This window comes from Serinus canaria, chromosome 14 (assembly GCF_022539315.1).
Source record: "Serinus canaria isolate serCan28SL12 chromosome 14, serCan2020, whole genome shotgun sequence".
Lineage (NCBI taxonomy): Eukaryota > Metazoa > Chordata > Aves > Passeriformes > Fringillidae > Serinus > Serinus canaria.
The window spans coordinates 12,203,699-12,221,206 of NC_066328.1; the positions used below are offsets into that span (position 1 = coordinate 12,203,699).

Here is a 17,508-nt window from a genome sequence, read left to right on the forward strand (position 1 = left end):
AGGCCAGGCTAATTCTCTCATTTCTTGCTGTAGTCTATGAAAACCCCAGACAGTTCAGAGGGCAATTCATCTCACCCTTAGATAGCCATCTCCAGTAAGTCAGAGAAACAGCTTTTTGGAGGTGAAGCTCTGCTCACTGCAAAGGAACCTCCTCCAGAGTTTGGCATATGCTTTTCCTGTGCTGAAAGTGGAATGGGACAAATCACATCTGCAGCTTTGTCCATGCAAAGAGACATAAAGCTGTGGGGTAGAGGAGATCACTGCAGAAACAACCGTGGCATTCTGAGACAGTCCATCCCCTCTGCCCCACCTGCCATCTGTTGCAGTCATTCCAGCAGATGGCAGCGATCCCTGTGGCACTGCCGGTGGCACACGGACATCCTGGCCGCTGAGCACTCAGCTGCTGGCTCCTGGAGGCATCTGACGCTGACCTGGCTGAACTTTTTGCTGAAGCAGCTGAGAAATGTTCCTGCAGTCCCTCCCATTGCTCAGCTGCGGACTCAAAAGCTTTCACAAGAGGGGCAGGAACAAACCACAGGCAGCTGTTACACGAGGCTGCATTATCAGGACATTAGGAATGAATGCAAAATGCTCCTGGAAGGCTTAGTTCTTCCAACTGATGCTTTCTTATTTCTGCTTGAGCTACAGAGGATCTCTGAAGAATCATCCAATTTGTTCTATATATACCCCAACTGGTTGTTATTCTTTGCCCTGGAGGGAGTTGCAAATTGTGTGTGCAGCCTGTCCTTTTTGTAAAGAGATTGCACATGGAAGTATCCCCCTGCTTGCACAGTCCAAGCAGATGGCACTGGGCAGGTAAAATGCTATTCTCTGAGAAGTGCTAGCTATGAACATTCTTTCAAACATTAATAACTTGAGAAACACAGCAGCAGCAATTAGATGTGAAGTGACATAAATTACTTCTCAAAGAGTCCATTAGTTAAAAAATGATGTGCATAAAAGAAAAGAGCATAAAAGAAAAGCATAATCCCAAAAGCCACCATGAGCTGACCCAGTCTACCTGAGAGACACCCATAGCAGAAGTTTGTTGGAAAGACAAGGGAGCAGCTAATCTAGCGAAGACAACCAGGCCAGATGTTCTGTTTAGATTCTGATTTTTTTTATTGCCTGCTACTGTTCATCAGCCCACAGCACTGAGATGGGGGACTGAGGATAAATGCAGAAGAAAAGGAAATTTGTTATTAAATGCATCTTAAAGGGAAGGATGTGGCAAGGAATGAAGGATCTAAGGACAATGGGATGGACCACTCTTCATCTGTAGGTCAATTTTTATTGCATTTCAGATCAGCAATTGCATGAGTCATTATTATCGGGTCAGTTTTATTGGATCAATTTGGCAATCTCAGTACAGCGTCTAATGTCGAGAGGAAAGATTTCAAAGCCTGAAGAGATTTAGGAGTATAAGTCACACTCATGAGCAGTGGAACTTAAACTCTCTGAGGACTTAAGTGCTTTTGAAAATGGGACATGGTCTCCTCAGCCCTACACACACTTGTGGAAGCATTATCCCACTTGGCCACAGCTCAGCGTGGTGCCTGCAGGGCTCCTCACTGTCACTCATGGCACACAGGTCAAGGACTGAGTGGTTCACAGCAATTACTGGCTTATGAAATTCTTCTTTTCTTCTTCTAAGAATAGTTCCTCCTGTTGAGAGTGGGCATGTTGGCAGGCAATGATGTTGCAGAGAAATATTTCAGTGAAGAAACAGAAAAACTTGTTGTCCGAAAAAAGCACCGTGGTATTTTCCATGAGTAAAAAAATGTTAAAAACTGAGAGATGTACAAATGAACACAGTGCAGAGGCAGGGATAAACTAAATGAAATGTTGGCAGATGTGGAAAGATCTGATGTGCCACTGGGACAGTGAAGTCTGTTTTCCTGTAAGCGCCAGGACTACAAAGGAAACCTGCAAAACTGTTAAATAAAACTGGGGTTTCAAAAGGAAGAGAAAATATTCATTTTAGTTAATGCCAGGAGGAATAGCTATTTTCTTCTCTTTTGATTAAAATGGATGAAAATGGTTGTGGAGAACCAGGGCTACAGGGCTGCTCTGGCCATCAGCAGTTGTGTTGCTGCTGCTCCCAACCAGCCTTCAGCTTCCTCAGCTGGGTATGTTCAGAATCTCACCTCAGGGGGGTGTGGGGCACATCTCATCTCCATATCCTACACCCCAATGCCCATGCCTTGTCCCTTTCAGATTCCACTTATTTGGTCTCATCAGAAATTTTGAATGAGACCAAAGAGATCCATATTTTGAACACAATAAATTACCCCAAGCTCCCTCTCAAGATCTTTGTCCTCATGTGTTAAACAGGTGTTGTCCCTTAAGAAATGCCAGTGGATCAGAAATTGCGGCGGTGGCCCCACAGCCTGGATCCCAGCATCTGAGACTCTGGCTCTTCAACACAGCTCCAGTCCCGTTCCAGACATGCATCCTGCCAGCAGGGAGTGAAACAGGAGTGAGCTCTGGGCACCTAACCAGAGAATTCTGAGAAGGCCTGCTCCACCTGGACGTGTCCTTTCCTCACCAAAGAGCTCCATGTTCCTGAGGGCTTTTATAGCTGATCCTCATCTACCCAGATGGTTTTCCGCTGCTCTTCCCCGATCCTGTCCTTTATTGTCCGGATAAGATCCTCGATGCTGCTCCAAGCCTCTGCCTCCACAGAGGCATAAAGGCAGGGCAGTGCTTCCAGTTCCTTCTCCTTCAGGCGGCACATCCGTAAAAACTCATCCTCAGTCTCTGGCTTTGGCAGCAGTTTCCTGTATCAAATGAGCAGACCAAAAATAAATGTCTTGGATTTTAAGTTAATCCTGTAGTCCCAGCTGTCCCATCAAGAATTTATTTTCTCCTAACTACTTCCAAGCAATAAAAGCAGTGAAGAATGCAGCTTCTGCAGGTCTACCATCCCCTTAACTCCATGCTGCCCCAAGGAGAAATATTTGCTATGGGGAAACAATTTCAGAGGATTGAATGGAGGGAGAGTGCAAGTGTTTACGAGCTCTCCTCTTCCAGCTTGCATTACCTTAAGAAATGCTGTGGGAGTGCTGAGCATGGAGAAAACCACATTTTCTTCAGTCTCATCCTCCCACAATGCTCATTGCCACCAGTGACAGTGAAAGAGTGCCAGATTTGGGGAATTCCTGCTTTCTCCAGTTGTAAGATTTCAGGGAGGAGTCAAGGGAGGAAATAGTGCACATAGAAGTACCAGATGGAGAGGGATGAGGGTGTTTATTTCTCTCAGTGAGAACATTATTGGACTCAAGAATTATTCATTGAATAAGATGAAACATCAAATATGCAAAAGGTTTGACATGTTACCTGAACCTCTTGATGTTTTTCTCTGAGACTCTTATAAAGAGAACAATAGGATATATCTTGGCTTTGATTAAATCCTTCGTGCAGCTTATTCCAGCTTCCAGGAGACAATGCTTGTTCTAAAAACAAAGTCATAACAGTGTCACAAAGGAAAATTCACTGCTGTGGAATCTCAAGATAATGATATCTATCCCTTATGGGGTGATTTGGAAGGCTCTCTATTTACCATTGTACTGATTTAAAACCTTTTAATCAAATATACATTTAAAGTCCAGCTCCTCCTACTGGTTTAAAACTAGTCTGTCAAATAACAGCTGAGCTTAACAGCTTTCTAAAAAGGTTTAAAATGGAAATGGAATGCTCTAAAGATGAAAAGTATGATAAAATACCAGTTTTACATATAGACCCAAACACACAGACTTGCTTTTTGTTCAGAAAGAACATCTACTGCAACTACTTGTGAGACAAAAAACCATCACTTTAATTCTCCTTCTTTTCCATGCGGTGCATCAAATGTACTCTACTTGACATCAGATCTCTGTCTTGGGCATTGTTATCTTTGTTCTGTACACCCCTGTGTCTGGGTTTCAGGCTTCTCTTTCCTTTGTCTAGGTCTTTGTATCTCTTACTCTCTCGTGTATTCATATATACTTATGATATGAAAAGGAAATGAATAAAGGATGGAGCACGGAAAATGAAAGGATATTTAGCTGCATCTATGTGGGTCATCACAGGGAATGAGGGAGAACATAAAAGGATGTAGCTGAAGATGGGAAAGAAAAGGAAAATTAAGAGCACAAATAAAAGCCATTTGGGGGAATGAATAAAAATCTGAGATTGAAGGAGTGCAACTGTAAATTGGTCAGTCTGGTATCCAGGACATTGCAGAGAGGTTCCCAGAGAGCCCAGAGAAGGAACACAGAGCACTGTGAGCACCTTGGCAGCAACAGCCTCGATGTTGGCAGGTACAATACACTCGTATGTGTTCAGATTCTTTTCTCTGCTGAAGATGACAGTCTCTGTCCTTTGCTTCCTTAAGAACTCTTCCTTTGTTACAATATCTAGGAAGAGATGTGGATGGGGACAGAATCAAATTTACAGCAGCAGAACAGTAGAAAAGTATCCAGTAGTACTTCACATGGGGTGTAAGGATGGTTCAGGGAAGGAGCATGAGCAATGAATTGTCTTAACAGCTGCCTCATTTCTTCCATTGAATTCAATTAAAGCCTAATCTGATCACAGCTGAGCATCTCAGCTATATCCTGCACCAATGAGTCCTTGGGCAATTACTACAACACTGTGAAGGCATTAAATTAAAACAGTAAATACAATTCCAGCACCTAGTGTTATATAGTAGTTCAGGGATGGGGGATGCTGAGAAGTGCTAAAAAAAGGTGGTCTCTTCAGCACAGGATCCTAAAACAAGGATTTAGTGTTCCAACATTTGTGTTTAAAGTTTCAAAAAAATTTGGCTTAGGTTGCAATGTGTGATACTGGCCCCCTTGTGAATTGCAGCTCTACATCAAAGCTTTTGTTTTATGTTGCAAGACAGGGGATATTTATTATAATACTTAACTTCTCAGTTTCTCTGTCTGGATGACTGTAAGGCTGCATACTATGCTGTGGGTATTCAATATTAGTGTAAAAATGAAACGTCAGCTCTGTTTAATGCTGGGTTGTATACAATCCTGCCCTGCAGCCATCACGGCACTGCGTACTGCTTTAATAGTAAATACTTAGCATGGAAGAAAATCAGTCTTTCCAGTAGATCAAATGCACAATCTTCACAGCTTGGATGAGACAGAAACCTAAAGTTGCTCTAGGGAAGATATTCCTCATAATAGCAAATACTAGAAACAAATTAATCAAAATTTCACATTGCCTAGATATGCAGTATGCAAACAGTATGCAAACAGAAAGAGCACTCACAGCATTTCAGTCTCTGAGGGGCAGCCTAGCAACCACACAGCATACACATGGATAATATTTATAGACACAGAATCTCATAACCATGTGTACTGGCTGTCTCCAAAACATTCAAATATCCCAGATAGTCTCAAAAAGCAGGATTTACAGCTACACATCACTCTGATGTGACTCAAAGTACCTCAAGCAACTCTCACATGTGCATTCCCCTACGTGTGCACGCATATATATGTTCATATTTCCAACACTGAGAGCTGACAGTCATGGCCCTCTCTTACCCCATTACCTGGCTTGCATATGTTGAATTCCAGGGCACCTCCAGAGTTGAGAAGCTTCTGCACCAAGGGCTTGGCCAGCATGGTGGGGGTGAACAGCACGGGGCGCCTGCGCTCGCAGTGGATGGGTCTCACCAAGCTGTAAGGGATCAGACTGAGCTTCTTGTCCAGTTCACTCTCTGAATCCAAATCTGAGCAAAGAACAAGACATTTATCCTCATTTATTGGAGTTCCTCTCCATCACTATTTGGAGAAAAAAACAAGGAGACACACATGAACCAGAAATGACATGGTTAGTCATACTGGCCCTCCTTCCCTTTTACTGGGGTTGTTTTTACTGTACTCACAGCACTATGATGTCCAATCTAATACTAAATAACTCAACTGCCTTTTGCTTTCAAGAGATTATTTCTTAACCTCTTCAACACAACATTTGCTTGGAGACTCTCTGCTTGTTATCTTGACTTTAGGCTCCAAGTTAAATGTTTTTAAGCAAAAGACAAGGAAGCACCTAGGAAGAACTGCCAGCCAACCAGGACATTTCAGTGTCCTAAAGCTGCCTGTGAAGGTTTAATGCCCCAAGCTCTTTTAGCAAAATCAGTTTTGGTCACAGTTGCTGTTGAACTTTTGCAGAGTGGACCACAAATGCAAGACCTGTGATACATTTCACAGCCATGCTGTTCTGTAGATGTTGATGTAGGCCTGTGTGTCAGTGCTATGTGTGTAAAGGCTGTTTTAGATTTTTACCTTCCAGTTTATCAGGCAGCTGCTTCTTCCCTTCAGCTGAGCTCAGTGCCAGGCCCGAGGGCCAGCCCGTGACGATGCGGACCCGCTCGTTGCTGTTCATTCGTTTGTATTTGTTCTCAGACCTACTGACAAACTAAAAAAGTGGACAAAAAAAAGAGATTTGAGCCTCACTTTTTGCATTATTAACCCTCCCATGTATTCATCAGCCAACGCTTGTTACCTACGAGATCTGAATCACTTGTGTCTATCAAAGACAGGACTCCATGGATCTGTGGACTGAATTCTAAGACTCTTTAAATATCATAGATCTGTTTCAGAGCCTGTGTTAATCCCCTTTGGGATTTGTTGTTTTGTTCTCTGCTCTTAAGAGGCATGTTTTCCCTCCACAGAGCTCCCTGCTATCACCAGTACAAGCCCTGATGTGTACATCATACCCAGGGTATATGCACAAATGTCTCACAGGCTATACCCAAACTGCCTCTTCTTTGCTCTACCAGAGAGACTTAAAAACTCCCACATGGCATCTTTTTACAGTCATTTTACATGAGAAATAGGCTTCATGCTTTCCTTCCTCATCCACCTGCCTATTCCTCTATCCAAACATTAACTCCTCCTCCCGTGTATTTGCTAACCTTTCCCAATCACCTTCCTTCACAAGGCTTTATCTTTCACCCACACAGTCTCTGTCATGCTCAGAGTCACTGGCCCACAATTAAAGGACTATTTTCTGATGGAGCCCTATCTCAGAGACTTGGGGATTTGATCCAGCCCATTGGATTTGTCCTTATGGTACAAACAAAGCACATTTCAGCCTCTGATGGCAGATGTGTGGGATTCCTCAAGGCACATCTGTAATGGAAGCCATGCTCATGAAAACAAGCACCCCACATCACAACAGAAAACACAACCCATCCTTCTCCTTCATGCATTAAATCTCTTTTTGATAGGAATAAATTCCAATACAACCTCTAGACCGGAGCTGGGATTTCTGGGTGAATTAGGACAGCCTGAGAATATCTACTGTTCAGATCCACTATTTCAGACATTGCACTGAGGATTTGAACTTTATTACCTGTAAAATCTGGCCCAAAAGAAAGCTTGCTCTGGATAGGCGAGGGCTGGTTTTGGGGTCGTTCTGCAGGGCAGGCTCCTCTGGCTGCAATGTATTCTAGCAAAAAATAACACAGGAGATTTTCTTACCCCTGCTCTTTTTTGTATTTTTTGATCATAACATTTGAGAAACAAAAGAAGCCAAACCAGATATTTTCTATTTCCTATAAAAGGGATAGTGATTGATACCTATCACAAATAAAATATTCTAAACAGTGGGCGTAGCACAGCCTGTGCTGACAAACACTACTTTTTCACTGCTCTGCACATTCCTTTGTTCAGACTGTTCTCCACCAAAGACAGAGATAATTTCTGCACCAAGAAAGAGCATGCACAGCTTTTGCTTTCACAAGCACCTTTGCCAGTGATCTCTGTCTCTTTGATCAGCAGGGCCGTGAGCACAGAAGGAATGTGTGACACTTAACCTTGACTGAAATCAAGCACAAGCACTGTCTACTTGTTTCTGTAAAACTCAGGAGCATGAAATGTCTCCCAGACTCTAAAAGTAACTTATGGTAACTGACATACCAGGAAGGCAGTTTTAATTGTGTAAAAATGGAATTTTGGGGTCTAAAAATGCTTTTAGTGAAGGGAAAAGGAAAATTTGAAGGACTGTTGTGTGTGAAGGCCTGATCATCCCAATTCTCTCCACAGCATCCAGGCTGGAAGAGAGAGGTCTTCAGGTCTTTCCAAAGTGGGACAAGAGACTCTGTGGTTTAGAGGCTTATTCAGAAGAGGAGAGAAATAATTCTGATTATTAACTGCAAGGACCCAACTTCTTTCTCATGTGTGCATTAAGATGCATTAAATATTTACAGGTATGGAAGCATGAAAAGGGTGACTAACACACAGAACAGAGTTTGGACTTGAATAGTGTTTGGGTTAATAGTGAGCCAGAGCTGGGTTCATTCCCAGGGACAATATTATTTAAAGCAAACAGAAGGTGCCCATTGCCTGACACAATCAAAATCTACAAAGAGGAATTTCTGTAAAATGATGATGAAAAATGAAAAACCAACAGCAGGGGAGTATGAGGTGTTAAAAGGACTTTGTTTGTAGATATTTACCCGCAGGGCCCGAAGGGTGTTGTAGGAGTTTTCTGTCTCATCTTTGCTTCCTCTGTGCATCAACCGCTGCAGCTTCACCAAAAGGAGTTGCTGGGCTCTGAAAGAAAGGATGAAATCACAGATCAAGATATTTTTGAAACCACTCACAAGAAAGCTGGATTGCAATGACTCTGTGCCTACAGAAAAGATGAAATAGAAATAGCAGTGAGGACTGGCTGAACCATGCAGTAAAGGCAGGAACAAAACAATATGAAGAACTGCAGTTCAGTTAAGGACTAAAGAATATCCATGGAATATTTGCATATGATACTTTTTGAGGGACTCATTTCATTTTTTCAGGTAACATCTGGAATGTCTGTTCTTAAGTTTTATAGCTCATACTACAGTTTTACATCAAACCTTATCTCAAAATTTAAGACATAGACACCCCTGTCCTTACAGCACTAATTAAGTTCCCTGTTTCTAGATCCCTGCTCTCAGTAATGGTCACTCAGTATCACTCTCACCTGCTGTAGCTGGGAATGGTCCCCATCTCCAGGTCCCTGTCAGTGAAGGGATCCACCCTGGCACACAGCCACTCACACCTGCCCTGGTACATGGTGTCCAGGATATGGACAATCTCATCACATTTCACCGACAGGGAGCAGCAGTCCAGCTGGCTGGAGATGTTCAGGTTGAGGCGGATGTGAAACGAGTCCCCCGAGGTGATGAGCCCCTCCTCCAGCTCCGACAGCAGCTTGCGGTACCCTGCAGCAGGGAGGGGAGGGAAGGGGTGAGGCAGGAGCTCCCACTCTGCTGCTGCTGCATTCCCTCTGGGAGAAGCCACAGCACAAACTCCTGAGGTTCCTCTGAGAGAGGTTTGTGCTTCCAGAGTGCTGCTTGCAGCAGTTCCAGCAAGATCATGGGCCTGCACCTCAGAGACACTGAAGGGGCACTGGCTCAGGGACAGCCCATGCTGCTGCTGTCAGCTCTGTGGGAATATTCTCATTATAATGCTACTTTTAGGTAACTCCATTCTCAGTACTCCCCACATGACCTGTGGAACAAAGAACTTCTCAGCAAAGACACAGACACAGCTATTGCTCTGCCCTCTAAGTACCGTGTGAGTTCTGCCACCAGTTTTAATGACAAGCTATTCTCCTTATTATTAGCTCTAATTGGCACTCCCAGAATCTATAACATGCTTTATCTGCAGTTAAGTGATGCTCAAAAAATTGCAATAGTCTTTCCTACAATTGAAAACATCAAAGAAAATCAAAAGCATCACTTCCTGCATGATCTATGCAGCTGAAATTCTCTAACCAGCATAAAAATCATGAATGCCCATTTATACACACCAGTAAAGAATGGATTTTGGAATGTAATTTTTGATCCATAACCTGAAATTATCATTATAGAACCTGAACACTAAAATCAAATTCTATTCGCCACACATGAACTCCAGCTGTTAAAGATAAGATAAAGCCACAAAGGTAATAAACAGGGCAACTCCATCAGGTAAATGCTAAATCGACCAGCTGGATAAAGATCACTCAGCTCACTGCATCGTATTGCAGAAAACTGTACATAAAAATAAGCTTGAGTGTGTTCCATGAATCGTGTTGCTATTGGCCACCATGTAAATTTTTCAGACTCCTGTTGACAAGCACATGTTGTTTTTTTTTCTCAGACAGCAGGCTAAAAGCTGAAGCAGTTCCAGGGTGGAGCTGTAATTAACACCAGTGGCATGCTCCAGATTTATCCCAATACAAAGGATGTGCTGGTCCTGTCATTCTCTTCCAGACAAGTTGCTATAAAAGCCCTGGGACTACTTGAGATAAGAAATACTTTTGTTCTTACCTTCATGATTTGATTTATACTGGAGTGTTACTGGACCACTGCACCTCTGAATTGTCCAGTGAACTTCTTCCTTTGTGCAAGTATCCAAAGGAACACTTTGATTTTCCCCTTTAATGCAGCCCTCCAACTAGATATGAAAGAAATGTTACTCTTCAGTGCAAGTTCAATCTCTGAGTCAATTAAACCATTTTTTGGAAGTGCCATGATCTTTTTCTTATTAAACAATGCAGACACTTTGTTACCAGAATGTAGATTATGTCCTAATTATATAATTCCTTTTCTCTCAAATTAGGAATGCTAGCTGTCAACAGAGCTGCAGCACTTGCACAATCCCAGGCTTCCCTGAGAGTAATAAATGCAGGAATATAAATTGTTGGGGGTTGTTTTTTTCTCCCCTTAGAGGCATTTGAACAGGGAAATGGTTTGGGAACATTGGCAATGGAGGGAAAACTAAGTAAAGAGAAACTTGGCAGAAGCATTGTTGAGTTTGTGCTCATGGGATGCCAGGGACAGCATAGGTGGGTGGGCAGACACACAGTGTGCTTGATGTCATGCTCACCAGGAGGATCTGGTGTCCCTCCCGAAGGCCAGCTTTCTCTGCCAGGGAGCCTGTCTTGACAGAGCTGACGAAGCTGCCTCTGTCATTACCCCCAAGCAGGGTGATCTCTGAGTTGAGGCTGTCCCCGTTGAGTGTCACGCGCTGGACCGTGTGACACGAGCTCCTGATGCGGCCCAAGGATGTGACAGAGGGACGGAAGGGTCTGTGTCCAGGAGAGGAAGGGACAGCTGGTTATCTCACTCTGACTTTAATGAATGCATGAAAAATGAGAGATATGCAAATAAACTTCTAGCATTATCAAGCACTAGGATCTAAGGACTCTAAAAGAAAACCTTCTTGTTACAGCAAAAGTTCTGGAGAAGAGCATCTCTGAAAATTCAGTGTATAACAGTTCTTCAGTCAGCAAGCTCTTGCAGCAAGATAGCAAGATCATAAGGAGAAGTTGAAGCCTTTAGAATATTTTGTCTGCCTTGAAGTTTTTGAATTTTCAGGCTGACCTTCATGGGTTTACAGAACATGAAAGGGCTCCAAGATAGTGTTTTACTGCTCCCACCATAATCACTCCTGCTGTTATAACTTCAGCAACTAATAAATAAATAGAGAGTTTCTACCACAGCACCCTTTCCTCTCAGTCTCTAAGGCAAGTAAACTGGAATCTCAAATACCTTTCCAGAGAGAACTTTCTAAATATGGAGTTGACATGCTCAAGCTCATAGGCATCCAGGCCTTCTGACTGATGAGAAGAAGAGGAAGAGTGCACTGAAGGAGCTCCGTGTGAATGCCTGTCGTGGCTGTCATCTGGAAAGAGTAACAAGAATGATAATGAGTCCTAGATAAAGTGACAAAGATGGAAAAGGGGAAAATTAATTTTAATTGATCCCAGCCAAAACTGAAGTAGGAAATTCTTCATGCAGAGATGTGATTCATATCCACAGGACATGGCACAAGGAATGCCACTCTCACAGAACAGAAAGTGGGAAGGGACCTCTGGAGACTGTCTAGTCAAAGATCAGTGCAGGCTCAGCTCAAGAAGATTGCTCAGGACTTTGTCCAGCTGGGCTTTGATATCTCCTAGGATGAAGAGTTTGCTAAAACACTCTGGACAACCCTGTTCCAGTGTTTTACCACCCTTGTGGTAACAAAACTAACCCTTTTCCCCTCTAAGTTTTTCAGGAATGACTGCTTTCCCCTTCTCACCACTGGCTGACCCTTTGTTTCCTTGATTTACTCACAGGCTGTGTGTCCCATTTACTGAGAGCAGGGCTGGTTATCTGACAGTCTCTGTAGCTGGGGAACTGATCACATATTAGCTCATATTTCAATTATATATGATATCCTCTTGCTTACCATCCATCTCCAAAGCATCACATCCAAAGCTGTCATTGTCCTCTTCAACCAGGCTGGAATTAAAAACAAAGCATGAGATGATGGAAGAGAGGGAAAGCTGAACACTTTCAAGCTTTCAGCAGGTTTCCAGCTTCAGTAGATTTCATTAAGTTCTGAAGGAGGAACTTCTTCTGTGAAAAAGGAAGATGTTGGAGGTGTTGCATCAGGCAATGGTGCAGCTGCAAAAAAATAAGCAAGCAACATCCTTGAGGGTCCAGGGAAGATACAAAAAAGGGCAGGAGAAAACATGTGTCAGCCAGCAGGGGAAACATGTGAAACAGCAAGAAGGTTCAGAAGGAAGAACTGCCAACAGCAGTGAGGGAATGAAGATTTTGCTGAGGACAACAGGAAGCTGCTGACTGATGGTCTGGTGTGACTCACACCACACTTGGTTCAGCACAGAGATAAAGGGCTGCACCATGCCTGCTGTGCATGCACTGCACCGTGGGGGTTTTCCACAACTGAGCAAAAAGCCAGAAGTTCACTGATGGACAGAGTGAATGCAAGGGATGTTACTGAGGTGCAGCAGAAGAGGAATAATTTATCTGCTTGATTTCAAGTACTTGAAGCATTTTATAGCAGTTTCAGGGTAGCTCTCATAGCTACTCAGGTACCTGCAGTACAGAATGGCAAAGTGCTCCAGGCTTCTGCACAGGAGCTGCCACAGCTCTGGTGCCAGTCCAGCTCCCAGTGACACTGCCATTCCTGCAAAGGTGGCTGGGTTGGCTGGCCTTAAAGCCACTCTGAGTTCACTAAAATTTTGCTCTTACAGGGGTATTGGGGCTGTCCAGCCAAATGAGTGATCTGACAGCTTCGCTGCAAGGACTTCATTAAAGCATGTCCTTTGGTTGCAAAGCTGTTTAAATAACAGCTTGTTGTTTTTCCCATTCAAAATGATTTGTAGGTCTCCAGTGGAGCTGATATTTCTCATATTTGGCTTCAGATGAAGGGTGAATTTTTGCAGCCAGGCTGCAGAGGATCAGCTATTTTTACTCCATGCATAAGCAGGGAAATAATGTACCTTTTCCTACATTAAATGATGATCTCACCTTTTTTTTCCACACAAATTAAGAAGAGATGAACTGTGAAACCTGCAACTTGGCTTGCAAACAGCAATTATTCTGGATTATGTTCACAAATAAGTTCCAAAAATTTATCATGCTAATTATAAAGTTATAAACTACCCTGAACTTTTGGGCAGGCTCTTGAGATACTTGACTTTAGTGATTATCAGCTCAACATAGTAAGTCCCCATTCAGACCTTGTTCCAGGGTACTTGTTCTTTCCACATGAAGAATATCTAATACGAGGGGAAAATTCAGATTTCAGTACAACTCAGTCTTCCAATGCCTTAACACATGGAAAAGAATACAGTCAGAGTTACAGTGAAATAAGTCCACAAGATGAATAATCTCCACGTAATCTCCACTGTGTTCTGTAATACACTGCAAATATTGAAAAGTTCAGGCATGCCAAAGGCTTCTCAAGCACCTGAAGCACAAAACATTCAAATCATTTATAAAAAACCCCTTTTCTCCATCTTGAATTGTTACAACACACTTTAAGAAGGGACTTGGAGGACATTGAAGGAGAAGCTAAGGGAGACTAAAATAAACACTGCTTAAATCCTCAGCAGCCTAGAAAATTATGTGGGAGAACCAGCTGAGGATGCCCTCAGTTGAAAGCTGTACTGCAAAGCTGTCCAGAGAGAGAGGCAGAAGTGGCAGTCTGCCCAAGATCAGATTGTTTTGAAAAACATAAAAATATGAATAAAGTTTTAATAAAGATTAGATATTAAAACCAGATCTAATAAAGATCTAAACCCTCCACATATATTGCTTTCTTCTAAATTGGTCTGCTCTGTTCTTTTCTCCTTTTGCTTGCTACCTTTAGGGAAGGGATTTGTGTCTCCTGGTATTTCTGATGTAGACACTGATGCTATTGACACCACACCAACGCAGCATGTCTGAGTATCACATTGCAAAAAGACTTTTAGAAAAGGGGTCAGTGCCCTTTAGGAACTGTGAGGCTGGAGAGGTCTCTTTCCTTCCTGCCACCAACTTCCCACTCACCAGCTGATGTGATTTCACTGCCAGGGGAACTCCAGGGGCCCTGACCTGGCAGAAGTGGAAGCTGCAGCAGAAGGTGAAGCCAAGGGCAAAGCCTCTTTCCCTTCCCTTCTCTGCTGGGAAACAAAACCTGAGACTCACAAAAACCAGCTCCCTCCTCTGCTTCTCCCCTTACTCCTCACAGACCTGCAAGCAGCTCTGCTATACTTCTGCAGCTTCCAGAGAGAAGGGGAAAGAACAGGGACATGAGTGCAGCAGGGAGCTGAGGGGCAAAAACTGAAGCTGGATCAGTGTGCAAAGGGAGGGAGAGCACTCTCTCCAGTAGCATCAGTGCTGAGGTGTTCCAGTCCTGTTTGTTTCTGTCCATTACAGTCAGTGCTGCAGTGCTGTCACTGTGTCATTCATCCCAGCTGAACTTCAGACATCCCTGAGTGCCTTGGACAAAATGTGGGATGAAGGGCTGAGCTTTGAGAAGTTTAGGTTTATCCTATGCCTTATAGACAGAACCAGAGGACACATTCTCAAGTTGTGTCAAGGGAAATATAGTCTGGGTATTAGGAAAAAGTTCTTTACAGAAAGGGTGATAAAGTTCTGGAACGTTCTGCCCGGGGAGGTGGTGGAATCACCATCCCTGGGTGTGTTTAACAAAGCCTGGATGTGGCACTGGGTGCCAGGGTTTAGTTGAGGTGTTGGGGCATGGGTTGGACTCAATGATCTTTAGGGTCTCTTCCAACCACGTGATTCTGTGAATTCATGAATTCTGTAGAGGCTCTCCAACCTCAGGAGGAGCTCTAGAGCCCCTTTCCCCTGTCCCTGTGGCAGCAGGCTCAGGGCAGGTGTCCCCACCTGCAGTGAGGGGTGTCCTCCTTGCAGCGCCGCACGATGGAGTCGTTGCCGGGGGGCTCGGGGGTGGTGGACATGATGCTGTCGTTGCGGTTCCGCAGGGTTTGCTGTGAATGAGAAACCAAAAGGTGTCAGGAGGGTTATCTGGCTGAAATGTGCTCTCACTTCTAACTCACAGCAGCATTAGCAAGGGTGCTCTGCACTGGTTGTACTCTGCACTGAGAAACACGCACAGAAAAAGAAGAGAAGTTGATTCTTGCTGTGCAGAATCCAAGAGCACTCATATATCCCAGTTTTTAGCACAATGCACAGCTTGTGTGCTGGCGCTGCACCTTCTCCTGTGACCACACAACTGCCTGATTTACTGAGCCATTGTAACTTTACTTCTGTGTGTGGCACAGCTGACATTGGAGGAGGGGGATGAAAAACAGTATGTGTACTTATATAAATATATATATAGTTGGAATAAGGAAGAAAAATACAGATCTCTATATATTAAATAATTAATCTTTCCAGTGCACTGGAAACTAAACCCTGAATTGCACTAGAAGGAAAACAGTATAAGTCATTTAAACATCCAACAGATATTCCAAAAAATATTCCTAACCCAGCTAAGCTTATTACGAGTGGCAGCAAGTTCTTTCCTGGCTATTCTTGAGTATAATTTTAATTTCCTGGGGGCAGCATTTTTCACGGTGTTCTAGAAAGATGTTTTGTTCTTAGTTATTAACACTCTCCAAGAGCACTCTCTCTATCTGCCTGTCCTGCTGTGTCAGTGCTCACATATGTATAATGGAATATCTACCTTGGAAGATTATGGGAATATAGCAAGCAGGGAAGAAATGGTTTGACTATGGTATGCAGAAATTTCCAACTGTGATCTGCACCCCTTTCCTCACTTGCTGTTACTTATAGACAGGAAAAGCATTATAGAACTCAAAAAACCCTTAACATTTTCTCAGATAAGTTACAAAACAGCTTTTAAAGGAAATCTCTTTCTTCTAACAGTAAATGTTAAATGGCATGAGGAGACAGCAAGAGGTCATAAATACCTCTGAAATATCTTTAAATAAACACAAACCAATTCTGTGATTTTGGGAAAAGCTAATAACATAGTTCTAACAAAATGCTGGTAACAGGATTAAGGGAGCTTCTGACAAGGGCCTTGAATGGGATCACAGCTGGGATGCTGGGGAAGTGCTAATACTGAGGTGTGCAAGCTCTGAACCACATTAGGAGAGATGGCTGTAGGCAGGCAAGGGACATCCTTACAATCTTGGTGACTTCACAGCTGCTGATGGAGTTGCTGATGGACACAGAGGAGCTCGTGTCCGTGCGGCCGGTGCTGCCCTCGGCCCCGTCTTCATCCTGTGCTCTGGCTGCTGCACCCACGGGGACAAGGGAAGTGCACAGAGAAAAGCACACCAGAGAGAAGCATGTCAGAGCACTTCCAATGCAGAGCCTTTCACAGATGTGCCACTGCACTTATGTTCTCTTTCCATTTCAGCTGGTCTTGTACTGGACAGGGCCCTGGACATGCCCCTGCCCTGCAGCTCTGGCTCCCATTGCCCAGCAGTTCCCAGCAAAGCACAGAAATTCCCACCCTCTGCACACACTCCTGCCCACTTTGTCTCTAACTCTATCCTGGGTGTTTTTAATAGATCTGTGAATGCTATTTGACAAATCAAAGAAGGATTGTTTCATGAATTTATGCTTTAATTTCACCACCTGAATCTGGCAGTTGGCAAGGCTGGCTCGTTGTTACACTTTGTCACAACAAAGAATTTACAACAAAGACCAAGAAGACTGAGATGCCTCAGCAGTCCCAGGTACACAGAGTGAATGTGGACTCCTTCCTTTCCTCAGCACCTCTGATTGGCACTAATGCTGCACACTGCCTGACTGCAAAGCTGCTGTTTAACATGGAATTCCTTGGAGCAGGAGCTGTGTTTCCCAGGACATTTTATCCAACAGGGCCACATGCAACTGCTGAAGGAAGTGCTGCCTCTGATGGGGTTTGGTGTTTCAGAGGTAGTGTTACACAAACAAGAGGAATTAGGAGTAGCTCAAACAACAACCAATTTAGTAACTTGTCAGCTGCCTGGGGCATGGGTCAATCCCCCTCTCCCAGCCTTTGCAATGCTTTAGATTTAAAATTAATTCCCTTTTGCTGAAGGACAAAGGAACTCATTAGACAATCACTAGATTAGGGCGTTTTCAGCTTGAATGATTTTTCCAACAGCAAAAGGAGAATGGTATAATGATTTTTAGTACAGGTGTTTCACAAATGACTTTACAACTTTTGTAAACTAAATAGAAACCTGAGTAAACAGAAAATTTAGGTAAGCTAT

At 43.5% G+C, this 17,508-nt stretch overlaps 1 protein-coding gene across 3 annotated transcripts in view; it reads right to left on the bottom strand.

The window, feature by feature from the left end:
* Nucleotides 1-1,271: 1,271 nt before the first annotated feature.
* The window catches only part of CARD11 (caspase recruitment domain family member 11), a 44,777-nt gene continuing 28,540 nt past the window's right edge, over nt 1,272-17,508 (bottom strand). Inside the window, exons 11-25 of one of the 3 annotated variants that reach the window (XM_050980226.1) lie at nt 16,430-16,539; nt 15,161-15,264; nt 12,207-12,259; nt 11,525-11,657; nt 10,860-11,061; nt 10,301-10,427; nt 8,968-9,208; nt 8,462-8,558; nt 7,357-7,452; nt 6,285-6,417; nt 5,549-5,728; nt 4,273-4,397; nt 3,340-3,455; nt 2,549-2,780; nt 1,272-2,455 (exon numbers count right to left, since the gene is read on the bottom strand). In XM_050980226.1, coding sequence (XP_050836183.1) covers nt 2,576-2,780; nt 3,340-3,455; nt 4,273-4,397; nt 5,549-5,728; nt 6,285-6,417; nt 7,357-7,452; nt 8,462-8,558; nt 8,968-9,208; nt 10,301-10,427; nt 10,860-11,061; nt 11,525-11,657; nt 12,207-12,259; nt 15,161-15,264; nt 16,430-16,539 — 1,922 coding nt within the window. In that variant the 3' untranslated portion in view covers nt 1,272-2,455; nt 2,549-2,575. Of the gene's footprint in view, nt 2,781-3,339; nt 3,456-4,272; nt 4,398-5,548; nt 5,729-6,284; nt 6,418-7,356; nt 7,453-8,461; nt 8,559-8,967; nt 9,209-10,300; nt 10,428-10,859; nt 11,062-11,524; nt 11,658-12,206; nt 12,260-15,160; nt 15,265-16,429; nt 16,540-17,508 lie in introns of all 3 variants that reach the window. The other 2 variants (XM_030229903.2, XM_018915864.3) reach the window with 2 other exon arrangements.